Source organism: Pundamilia nyererei, unplaced genomic scaffold, assembly GCF_000239375.1.
Source record: "Pundamilia nyererei isolate P.nyererei 1_Seehausen unplaced genomic scaffold, PunNye1.0 scaffold00079, whole genome shotgun sequence".
Lineage (NCBI taxonomy): Eukaryota > Metazoa > Chordata > Actinopteri > Cichliformes > Cichlidae > Pundamilia > Pundamilia nyererei.
Window position 1 is genome coordinate 783,726 of NW_005187480.1, and position 13,071 is coordinate 796,796.

At 39.9% G+C, this 13,071-nt stretch overlaps 1 protein-coding gene across 1 annotated transcript; it reads left to right on the plus strand.

The window, feature by feature from the left end:
• Positions 1 to 70: 70 nt before the first annotated feature.
• ltc4s (leukotriene C4 synthase) lies at positions 71 to 2,717 on the plus strand. Its single transcript, XM_005737764.1, has 5 exons — positions 71 to 89; positions 1,121 to 1,220; positions 1,421 to 1,491; positions 1,589 to 1,670; positions 2,437 to 2,717. The coding sequence occupies exons 1-5, from the start codon at positions 71 to 73 to the stop codon at positions 2,576 to 2,578; spliced, it is 414 nt and encodes a 137-aa protein (XP_005737821.1). The 3' UTR covers positions 2,579 to 2,717.
• The last annotated feature ends 10,354 nt before the right edge of the window (positions 2,718 to 13,071 follow it).

Below are 13,071 nucleotides of genomic sequence, written 5' to 3' on the forward strand. Positions count from 1 at the left end.
AAAAGAGATGAGCGAGTGCAAAATCAGGGGCTGCAGTTAGCCGACTGCAGATGTCCATAAGGTACTTAGCATGGAGGTAACCCTGCACTGTCAGTGTGTTGGCAGCTAAAGGCCAGCTGCTTATTTCACAGGGAGAGAATAATGCAGAGATGGAGAAGGATAAGAAGGACAGAAGAGGAAGGAGAGGGCTTAAATTAAAGACTGCTCAGTGGTATTTGATTCACTGGCAATTTAAAGCATATATGCATAGTCATCGTGTTTTTAAATCGCATATTGGGTGTGTACATGTGACATTATGTTTTACTGACTGTTATTTAAAAGCTGCATGAAAATCATCTGCAGGTTAGTGCAGGGGTTAAATGGGTTACTTTGCTGTACTGTGATGGATTTAAAACAGCTGATCACAGCTTGTACATTAAGAAAATCTACTGCAGCTCTCAATAGAAATTGTGAATTAGGATTCCCCCCCACGCTGAGCCATTACAGATTGGTGTGTCCAAATTTTAGGGTTCCTTAACCTGCTGAATCCACTTTAACCCCTGACTGTACACTTTCTGTTTAGGGCCAAAGTCACCCTCTACAATGTAGGCAAGGGAAAATATTTTTTTGTTTTTAAATTTTCCTCTTTCTCTGCTCATGTTCTGCTGATCTGATTCAAGTTGAATATTTCTGAGAATTCAGATGTAGGCCACTTTTGTTAATCTAATATTTTATTACATTAATATAGCACAAGGTTGAGTTAGCTCTGCACACACATAGCTGGTAGAAACGTCCTCCAAAGAGCTACTTTCAAGACTACATTTTAGAGTCGCTACTCTTTACTTTGAGTTAAGGAGTTGAGTCAGTACTTTAACAGAGTATTTTTAACACTATCTGTACATGTGACACCTGGCGTTCACAGCCCTCACTGCATTCGTGCTTCCACTTTATATATATTTTTTAGCTTTTATAAATAAAATTTGCATAGATGAGCAGCGTGGTGTGTACTTTGGTCTGTGTAGCAGAAGCTGTGTGAAGGACAGCTCATGAAGCCATCTTTTATTTAACATTTGAAAAAACATAACAATGTTCATGTAATTAAAGTGTAATGTGCACTAAAATGTGTTCTTTATGTTTTTAGCCTATTTCTCTCTCCAGGTAATTTATGCCAGGAGGAAGTATTCAGTGTCTCCACCTGCCACCACTGGACCACCAGAATTTGAGAGGGTCTTCAGAGCTCAGTGAGCCCCTTTGTGTCTGTTTGTCTATGCATGTACTTGTATTACTAAAATCCTGTGGGGACCCTTCAATTTTGGAGGGACGAAATTGTACCTGATAAATTGGTAAGAATGAAAGGGATGCCTCTGGTGCCCCCTGGAGGCTGTGGTGTGTAGTGTTTTACCACTTATTTTCGGTTAGTTTTGTTGTCCTTTGTGTTTAGAGCAAACTGCTCAGAGTACTTCCCCATCTTCATCACCGTGCTGTGGCTATCTGGAGTATTCTTCAGCCAAGGTGAGGCGACAGAAGCCACAGAGGCTGCTGCAGCATTAACACGTACACTTTACGACCTGAAAAGGTAAACATTTAAAGGTGTGTCTGTGTGTTTCAGGTCTGTCTTCAGTCTGCGGTTTGCTTTATTTATATGGACGGTTCAATTACTTTAGAGGATATTCTGAGTCTGCACAGGGACGGTGAGAGCTATGAGAACCCCTACAATTACAATAAATACACTCGCTGTTTAAAATCATTCTTATACTGATGCTAACGTTTGCACTGCAGGAACTCCCATATGAAATGTGAGTTTTACTTTATGGAAAGTTCCTGCTCTGGCTTTCATACCCTCTGAAGGATGGGATCTCTCAGGGTTATTGAATTTTAAATGTTCACAGTGAAGTTAAACGCTGAGTTAAAAATGTCCAACTGTGTGACATCATCAGAATCGGCATACTATATTAATCTCTAGGGAAATTATATATCAGTCTGACAAACGACAACTATCAAAATTTTGAGCTATGCAAACAGGACAAGAGTACAAAATCACCAAGCTAAGGTTATTTATTTTGACTGCGATTGTTTAGATCCAGACTGTCCCCTGAATGCCTCGTCATGTTGGTTTTTTCAAAGCTTGTATTTTTTTCAAAACTAAATTCTGCACTTCCTCTAATGTCCACTAGAGGCTCGCGCATAGACTCATGTAAAAATGTCTAACTTTACAGCAAGAAATGAAAATGTTTACCGGCTGATTCCTGTAGTATCTGTATGTGGCCTCTTTTGGCTGTGGTCAAAATGCTAACACTTTTAGAAAATAGTCAGTAGTTAAAATCTAAAATGTTCATTCAACCAGGTGGAACAGAGCTTTCTGCTTCCTGTAAATGACTTACTGTGAGTAGTTCTGCCTGTGCAGGTGTGTAACAGGTAAACTGACTCAACACTGTTCATGCCTCTGGTCTCTTTCAGTCTGGCTCCACTTTACTTCTGCGCTCAGATTCTCTGGATTCTCATCGGGTTCTCGGCTGTTGGCATTTTCCTCACAATCTGCCGAGTTTACCTGAACATGGACCTGCTGCAGGAACTTTGCTCCATCTTCGGGCTGTTTTGACCGAGGAGGATAAGAAGTGACAAAAGGGAGGAGAGGTTGTCTTCTACTCTGATCTTCATCTCTGTATTTCTCATACAGTTCGTTAAATATTCTGTTATCAACCTGAAAGTAGGGAATAAAGAGAGATGATGTATCTGCATCTGTCAGTTTCTGTTGATCACCAGCAGAGGGCACCACACCCCGACTTTGACCTCAAAGTTTCTTCATTTCAAACGACAGACACCACGGTGAAAAAATACTTAACTACAATTTAAAGCGCTGCATGCTAAAGCCCCGTTCTTGTTATAGTGGATATAACGGGGTAGTCAATATTTAAAACTTAAACTCTTTCGTTTTGCATCTATAATTAATAAATGTGCTTTCAGGACATCTTCAGTCATATTTACACAGCACACCAAGGAGGAAACGCTGTGTTTACAGAAAGAGGAACCTCTTATCTCCCCTACAATTTCCATTTATGGTTGAACTGATTTAACAACAGAATTTTAGTGGAAGGCAAACAAAAGCCAGCAAACTGAAACAATGCTTTTGACAATAAATAACAATTAACTGTTTTGGTAAATATTCATAAAGTTTTTTTTCTGTTTTCTTCTAATGCTCCACCCCCACCCCCACATACTGGCCCTTTTTAACTTCATGTTATTAAATATGATCTTTGAATGGATCTTTTTATAAAGCACATTTCAGTCCTCACGTTCCTGTTTTTGGCCACAAGGTGGCAGCATTTCATTTATAGAGGCTCTGGGTAATAAACACTGAAGATGAAGAATAACTTGATCATTTTGAGAAAAACAGATTTTAAGTCAATCAACATACAAATAATTTTTTTAATTTGTTTTAATATTTAAATAAAAATTTGTTTAAAAACAAGTTCTAAATTCACTATAAAACTCTTTTCATACCTCAAATCTATAGTGCTTATTTTTAACCTTAAATTAATACGATGGACTTTTGTTGAGCCTAACAGCAGGTAAAGCTGAGGCGTCCTGAGATGATTAAAATAGAAACCAGCCCCTCTGCTGGTCCTCCTTCACTACATCCATGAATCTTCTCCGAGGTCTTCCCCTTTTCCTCCTGCCTGGGAGCTCCATCTTCATTAGTGTTGGTCAAGTTACTTGAAAAAAGTAATCAGTAACTAATTACTGATTACTTCCCCAAAAAAGTAATCCCGTTACTTTACTGATTACTTATTTTCAAAAGTAATTAATTACTTAGTTACTTTTTAAAAACACGATTTACAACCTGAATAGGTGATAAAGCGATAGATCTTTCAGCCCAATTCTACTTTTTCTGCATCATCCATCATACAAAATGTAATCAAATGGAAAAGTCTCTTTTTTTTTTAAACTTGTTTTATCAGTTTTAATCTTTTAACTTTATGCATCATGCAAACATTTAATTATATGCAACATTCACTGACTGGAAGAAATTTGTTTAATATTTAAACCTATTTTCTGCACATAAAATATTTTTTGTGTTTACACTCACTCTTTCAAATAGATGCAAGTAAAACACAGCAGAAAATAAAGTCAAAGACTAGCAGTCCTTTCGCTCTATTTTCACCTGTAAAGCAGGAGTAGAGTAGGCGGAGGTTTATCCTGGTGCAGGTGTGCCGCAGCGGTCAGTGGAAGAATCCACGAGTTTCTCTGAGTTTCCCATTACGTTGTAGCGCACTCGGTGCTTGCTCGGAAGTTTAGGGGGGTTTTTTTCGCTGTAAAAAGAAGTTTTCTTCCCACGCACGATGGACGCTAATGTTTTTGTCACTTTTTATGGAATCAAACTCAAAGTAAGGTCAGTACTTCCACGCTTTAAACGCTGCACGCTCATACTCTCTCCCACAATCGATATGTGATCCATTGTTGATCTGCACACAGCTGTTGTCACAAACGTCGCACTTGCTAACGTCATTGTCATGAGACACTCTCGCAAAAAATCAAGGTTTTAGTAACGCAGTAACACAGCGTTCCTACGGGAAAATAACAGTAATCTAATTACCGTTTTTGCAATAGTAATCCCTTACTTTACTCGTTACTTAAAAAAGTAATCGGATTACAGTAATGCGTTACAGCCCATCTCTGATCTTCATCATCCTTTGTCCAACATGTCCATGCTGCCTCCTGGGCACAAGTTCAAACCATCGCAGCCTCACCTCTAAAAAACATAAATGAAACAATATGGAGGATTTCAGAATAAGCAGTTCTTAAAAAGTAAAAATGTTCAAAATTTCTACCACATTTGAGGTGTGTCTTCAGTATGAGCACTGAAACATTTTTTTTTCTTTGCTGTAATTGTTCCTCAGGGACAAGTGGACATGAAACCCACAGTCCTTTTGCACAAAAACGCATTCAGGTTTATCAGAAGCTAAAAAGAAGCTTCAGGTGACATCTTGATTATTTCCGTGCTTTTATTTGCTTCTGCAGCATCTTTAAACATTAAAACCAGCATAACTCTGCTCCTGCTGAGATCTCTACAGTTAATGTGCGGTTAATTAAACCAGCGAGTCAGGCCATTAATGTGATCCAGGCGCAGGCTGATATTTCCACTTACTACCTATAAAAAAACATGGACCGCACCAGCACAGCTGCCATCGGGTGTAGAGGGGTGGGAGCTCCTAAAGCATGAGTGTCTATGGAGGCAGGGGTAAAACCCCTCTGCTGGTTTTCAGCCTGACTCGTCTGTCATGAAAGCCAGAAGTGTAACAGCATTAGATCTGTGACATGAGGTTTATACTGAGATCGATACATTCATTAAACTCTGCTGTCCTACGAAAAAAAATGTACGTTTTATAATTCAAAGATAATCCTGCAGCCTTTGATCTTCAGGTAACATTTATAAGGTAAAACAGTGAGATCTGTGTTTGTGGAGGATAAAGGCGTCTTTGTTGGTTTATGAGGATTCATCTTTAAAATCAAAACTACTTTGTATCACAAGTGTAGTCTATTTGTAAAAACCCCAGGCAGCAGAAGCTGATATAAGCCTGTAAACTGTGAAGTGACCGGCTGTTGGAGATCAAATCTTTCTTGTGTGCGTCCGCAGTTTGTGTTTATTTGGAAAAATCCGATCATCCGACCAGCGGCCTGAGGAGAGCCGAGTCACGTCGAGCAGTGTGATCTGAACGCTGCCTTCAGAACAAAACAGCTCTAATTAAAGCTTTAAGAAGTTCTCAGAAGCCTCCAACAACAAAAAGAAGGAGGACATCTTACATAGTTTTGTGTTTGTCCTGAAGTCTGATGTAGATATTTTTCCTCTGGAGCACACTGCTGTTTATCCATGTCGGTGTAAACTGCTCAGTGTCTGCTAGACAAGCATCTCCCATCAGCTGAAAGTTACGCTAATCAAACCAGTAATGTCTCTCTATAAAAATCATCTCTTGGTTAAAATACACCGAAATCTCTTACTTTCATGTAGGAACTATTTTCTATCTGCTGTTTACATCCACCAAGCGAGAGAACCAAGTTACAACCTGGAGGCGGAGAGGAGCCCTGACCAGTAACACTCAGACCTGCCATCAAGCTGCAGGGTAAAAGAAAATGAAGCTGAGGCACCAACAGCTGCAGTTCCTCTAACATCCAGCAGGGGCTCCAGCAGTGAGTCAGTCCCCACAGACTCCCACGTTAAAATATCTGACTTCACAGCAGACATACACCTGTTTACAGCCTGATAGAACAACTGCTCTGGTCTCTATGGATAATTTAAACTTTTATAACACCTGGACAGGTGTGAATGTTTTCTTTCTGACAGCCTCTTTGACTGACAGGCAGCTGTAGCTGCTAGCTGTCTGCTAGTCTTCACCTCAGCTAATTGGAGTCCCTGACCTGGAGCTCTGGACCGTGTTTGTGCTGTTGGAGCCTTTTTTTAATGGAATTATCTGACCAATAATCTGGCTGCTGTGAGATTAATTAAACTAAGAGACCATCAAAGCAGTCTGAGCTCCAGTTTTGGGACTTTATTTAGATTCTACTGAGCGTTAAATCATCAGGTATGTGTGTCTGTTTGATGCTCCCATACAGTCTGTAGGTTAGGCAGCAGTCAAAATGCTAAGTCGAGTCTTCAAAATGAACAGCCCCTAAACAGTGGGTGGCATCATGGTGACAACATCAATCCATTTATATGCAGTTTATGACCGTGATCTATATTTAGCCCCCACTGTGTTGACTTTTACCTCTCTTCTACCCGCGTGGAGCCATTTCTGCCCTCGTTTCAGGAGGGATTTACATAGAGTTGTAAGGTGATAGGTTGCAACTATCAGTCACTAGTTATTAAATGACTTTTGTCTTAGTTTTTCACATGTCTGTGGGTCAGAGGTGGATTGTGAGTAAGTTGTCACTCAGGTTGTTTGAATTTTCTCACGCCGAACTGTAATCTGCACCACAAAGAACTGAAGACTATTTATAGAGCAGCTCTGCTCGAGTTTATATTAGGAGGTGCAGCCAGGTCTGTACAGCCTGTACATTATCACACACACACACAAGTGCGCATGCGCTGGTTCATGTGTGGAATGCGGCCCTGTGTGTATTTTTAGCGTGTCGTCGTCTCTCTGGCAGACGGCGGAGCAGCAGTTGTTGTTCTCAGCGTCAGGATAACTTTCCATCCAACAACAGCTGCTTCACTCTGCGCCATCTTCTCAGGCTCCGCCCATCAGAGACAGCACCGCAGACTGCCTCCATCGCTCGCCATCAAACACCTGAACACCAGCGAAACACATTTCTAAGACCCAGTGTCTGAGAAAGGCTCACAATCACATCTAACAACGTAAAAATAATTTCATGCCTCTCTGTGACCTCTGATTATGAGTTTACCAACAGGTAAACAATACCTGAGGTCCTGAGTTGTCCCTCCTCAGTCTGGAAAAGCTTCAGGAGGAGCTGGAAAATGTTGCACAGCTGCTAAACTCCTGAGTTGGCTTCCACTGAGCTTCCACATAAACAAACAACAAACGTTAACTAAAGAGACTTTGTTACGTTTAGGGAAGATATCACAGTTTTTTAATATCTGAAGCATAAAACACGTTTTAAATACAGTTTAAATGCGAGGTTTGTTAAGCCACACCTTACAAACATCACCAAGACAGCAGCACAGACTGTGTGTCTCTGCGCACCTATTCATCTGTGATGGACAGAATGCTGTTCAACTTGTCTCTGAGTCTTACAGAAAACATGATCAGTCAATAACATTATTTCAGTTTGATCTGCAGACAACCTGAAGCGATTTCCACGTCTCCTTTACCAGGTTGTCGGACAGAAGGCTTGAATGTTTAAATGGATCCAGTTTGAGCGCACTTTTTTGAATTAACATGTTTGTTTTACTGCTCTGTGCACTAAATCACCATATTAATGAGTTTCTGCGGCATTAATCTCTGATGTTATTTATTGTTATATTTTTGTGTTCCCTGTGAGTCACTCATAGTCACATGACGCACAAAACCTGCTTTTTACTTGAACGTGCTCAGAGCCTAAAGGGTCAGGTTCTAGTGTCAGAAGTTGAGGGACTCGAGTTAAACTACATTTGACCACCCATCACGGGTGGAGCCATGTGACACTGGTGCATCTGTATGTGGTCACATAAGAGAGGGGAACTGGTTATGGAAAAAAAATGGACAAAGACACCTACGGACCACAAAAAGAAACAAACAACTTCTAAAAGTGGTCGATTTGATCTTAAAGTATACTCAGACATGTGGTGATGACTCATTTAAGAAGGTTGTTATTAAAAGCCACCGTAAAGACGTCACACAACCAGAGTGACCTGAGCCTATCATTAACCAGCTTCTTGTCATGTAAATCAGTGAGTTAGTTAACTTTGCCTGCTTCCTGTGGATGTGAGATTATAAAGATCTGTTAAACAGGTCCTGTCATTTGTTTTCAGCAGCATCATCTGAGCTTCCTGTTTCTAGTGATTCTATTAAGAGCTTAATGCTGATTGGCTGAGATCATAGTTAGTGAGGCTGTTAATCTGAGCTGGATTAGATTAACCGTGTGTCCAGGTGTCTACCTACTGGCATTTTAAGATGTAGGCAAACAAAATTATTTTAAAAACGTATCTTTATTTAACACAGCCCTGCCATGAGAATCCTGATTTTGTCAGTGACTTTGAATAAGGTCATAGAAAAACTTCAGTTCACCATAAAAAGTAAAAATTTTCTATAAAGAGGGCCGAAATTAAAAAAAGGTGTCACGATAGCGTACGATTACACCCAGGTATGATTGTGCTAACAACAATTTAGGAAAAAAGCAGCTACACTGCATCAATTCAGTGATCTTGTTTCAGAAAGTCAAAACATTAGCTGAAAGAGAAATTTAAAAATGTCAATTTAAGTTACCAGATCCAGAATTTACATGTATTTGCCAACCATCTCCAGAAAGTATTTTGCTACCTGAGACAACTTATATAGAGTTTGCTAACGTTAGCCAGATAAAAAGACACCTCAGGGACGAACGGGATGTTGACGATCAAATGATCCCATCATGTCCTGAATGTCCTGCTGATGTTGACCACCTAAGGTCCCCAGCCTGGTTGGCTTCATTACATAAAAATAGATATTTTGCTGGCTAGCATTAGCTAACATTAGTTTACTTACTGACAGAACTAATCATAGCTAGCTTGCTCGCTAATGTTGTTTCTAGAGCTGCAACTATTCATTGAGTAATTCAAATAATTTGATTTGACACAAATTCTTGACTTTAATGATTTGTTTAATGCACAGCTCTGCAGCATGGCGATGTGTTAAATGATGTAAATGGGAGTGCTTCAGACACGTTTATGACTAAAAACAGACCCGCAGTACAAATGTATTTAGGAGCAGCGTGTGAATAAAAACTCAGATAACAATAAGGCCACACAGCTCTCAGTTTAAAACAAAAATACTGAAACAAAAACACCTAACACAACAGCAGCAGTGATGATGACGCTGGCACCTTTTAACATAGAGGCGGAGTCTATTTACACACCACAAAGGGCAAAGAGGCGGAGCCATTACAACACAGTGAGGTCAGGCAGAGTGAAAACAAACAGCAGCTCTGTTCCTGTGATCAACATTAAAACACTTTATTGGGAAAAAGCTGCGGGAGTCCTTCATCAAAGCACCTGATCAACAAACTCCAACAACTAGAAAGGTGAAATTTGTAGCTGCTCCATCCACCGCCATTTGTCTTACATGGCAGAAGAATCTGCAGTAAAGCTCCACGGAAAAAACAGAATCCAATGAGTCGTTTATTGTGAAAGACCTGTGTTTTTTCTCTTTTGAATGTTTATGATTGCTCATTAATAAGACAAAAGTATTTTTTATCCGTTTACTAGATTAATCGATGGAATAATCCATAGATTACTTGATTACTGAAATAATCTATAGTTACAGCCCTACTTGTCCATTCGTCCATCCTTCGCTACCGCTTATCCTTTTCAGGGTCGCGGGGGGTGCTGGAGCCAATCCCAGCTGTCATAGGGCGAGAGGCGCGGTACACCCTGGACAGGTCGCCAGTCTGTCGCAGGGCTAACACACAAGGACAGACAATCATTCATACTCACATTCACTCGCACATTCACACATCCAGACCTGATTGTGTTATTGTCTTTTTCCCTGCCATGTTCTGAATCACTGACTTCACGTGTTTCACGTGTTTGAGTTGAACAAGAATGACTCAGGAAGTTCAGAAGATAAAGGAGGACATGAGGAAATAAGGGAACACTGGAAACTTACTGTTATTTTTTGATTTCATTATATTCAGGATATGTTCTTAGAGTTGGTGCTGAGGACATTTTCTTTTTCTTTTTCTGATATCTGGAGAAAAAGATGGCCCACAAGTTCAAGGACCCATAAAGTATGATATCAAAACCTGTAATTATTAAAATGGGATTCTCTTTGGTCACATTTAAAGCTCAAAAGTGTTTTAACAGAAACACACAGCTGGCACATGTCCTAAGTGAGTTTCAGAGCTTTACAAGCTTTGCGTTTTGCTCGTATAATGGTCATAAAACAGGAGCAGGGTTTCACTGCCGAGCTGCAGTTAAACCCCAAAAACCTCATCCAGCCAAACAGCCGCTGACTCTCTGAATTTAGGCTTTTTGTGATCTCTAACAGAAATACATCCACTCCTGTAGACCAGGTTACCACCAAATATATGGTCTTATTTGCTTTGATGACTAAAATAAACACATTATACAAAATTTAGTGTTGTGTTAGTTGGAAAAAGGAATTTGGAAAGCTAGCAAACTAGCATTCCCATTCAGATGTGATTTTTGTAGCTATAATGTTAGCAAGCGACATGGTCAGGCAGCTAGCTGTAACTTAGTTATGCTGCGCAATTATACTGATAATTATTTTGCACCACTAGCTGATAAAGAATTTCAAAAATATTTACTAGCAGTTTAAGTGAATGACTGTCTCTACTTTAAATGTGTTTACCTAGTTAAAATAGTTAGAACTAGTCCTCATTTGTGTCATTATCAAGAAAATGGGTGAGGTAATTTGGAAAATTAGCCAACTAGCATTACCTCTCTGATATGATTTTGCTAGTGATAAAGCTTGCAATCAAGTTATACTTAGCCCACTAGCTGTATTTTTCTATGCTAGTCTGATGATGGCTATAATAATACTAACTGATGATGTAATTTATCAGCTTCCAGGATTGATAAGTTCTCATATCAGGGCAGCGAGTTTGGATAAGTTGGTATTTGATTGTATCCACTAAAACCAGCCATTTAAAATGACACAGACTGCCATTTGTCTGTGTTAGCAGGCATGCTAGTGCTTGCTAATATAGAACTAGTTAGACCAGCGGTCCCCAACCCCAGTACCAGTCCATGAGTCGTTTGGTACCAGGCCGCGAGAGTTGAGCTCGGGTGTGAAATTTATGGTTTTCGGGGTTTTAATCAGTTTTTATAGTTATTTTTCTTAATCGTTTTTATTGTTAACCGGTTTCCCTGGGTCTTTTCCCATGTGTCTGGTTTTATTTTGTTGTATTTATCTGTGACACCTTAAAGGCCTGTCTGTGAAACTATTGACAGACATAAACCAGCCCATGGCGCAAAGAAGGTTGGAGACTGCTGAGTTAGACCAGCTGACTAACCTTAGCTTGTACTGTAATGTTGTCTCTGTTTAAACCCTGTATGAAGACATGTGAGTGTTGTTTTTTGTCCTCGTGTCGCACCTGGGTTGTGCTTGTTTAGTGAAGTTATTGATATTTGATTTTTAAGCTAAAATTAGCTAGCATTGCTCACTGTTTTCTTCTCCTATGTTTATCTCATATCTCAGTGATAAACTCATAAGTAAAAACATATGTCAGTGTGGAACAATAAAGCATTGTGTAAGTAGCATGCACTATGCTGGTTATATATTTTCATTTTGAATAACTGTGAATGATCTGAGAAGTTTTTCCTGATCACACCAATAACGTCATCTTCCTAAACCCTAAAGAGAGTCAGACTTAGCATTTACATACCTCACACACACACACACACACACACACACACACACACACACACACACACACACACACCCTTGACCATGACATCAGCTGATAGAAATGCTGTAATTCAAGCAGACACCACCCTGAAAGCTCAGCTGCGGGTCAGAGCAGTGACAGTATTGACACTATTGCTGCAGCTGACAATAAGATGACAGTAGTTGACATGGACGAGTAGGGAAAGTCTCCTTGTTAATGACTACAAGGGCCTGCAGAAGAAACTACTGTATCTGCAGTCATCTGGACACAGCTTAACCACAGACTGTAGGTAAAGGAAGGACTTTGTGACATCATCAGTGCAAACAGTGCAGAGGTCCACTTCAGCTGAGGTGAAGCCGAGCAGGCCACACCCCCACCCTCATTAGCTAGTCCCATCTTCTTTGTCGTTCACTTCGTACATCTCAAATTTTCTGTGTAACACAGATGTCAGAAGGCTGGACAGGCTAACGCACAAGGCTGGTCAGAATCTGAAGGAGTCAGTGAAAGTCAGGACTCAGGAGGTCATTATGAAGAACCAGTCTCAGCTGCACCACTCCACAGAGGCAGCAGAGCTCCTTCTCCACAGACTGATTCAGTCCCACTGATCATTCCTGCTCTTCTCTGTCTATTTTATAGCCTGTGGCACATTTAAACATCATAAGTTGACTGAAAGTTATTCAAAGGAGGCACATTTACATTCCATCTCTTTCTAAAAAAAAAAAAAAGTTCAATATACACGATAAGCTAAAAGGAAATAAAAAAAATGGCACTGGTCTTTAGATTGTATTCAGAATTTTCAAATTGATGATGATTTATGAATCATGACACACTGCTCTCCCCTACACCTTCCTTTGTAGAGTAAAATTACTGGTATTCTATTGGTATCTGAAATACTGGCCCTGTATTTGCTTGGTATTTGGACAGATACCAAAATAGTGGATGAATGGTAAAAAGATGTTTGATATTATATTGTCTTTATCTAACTTATCAAGATGACTTCTGATAAAAAACCTTTCTAACTAATCTAGGTTTCTCTGGCAGCAGATAACGTTT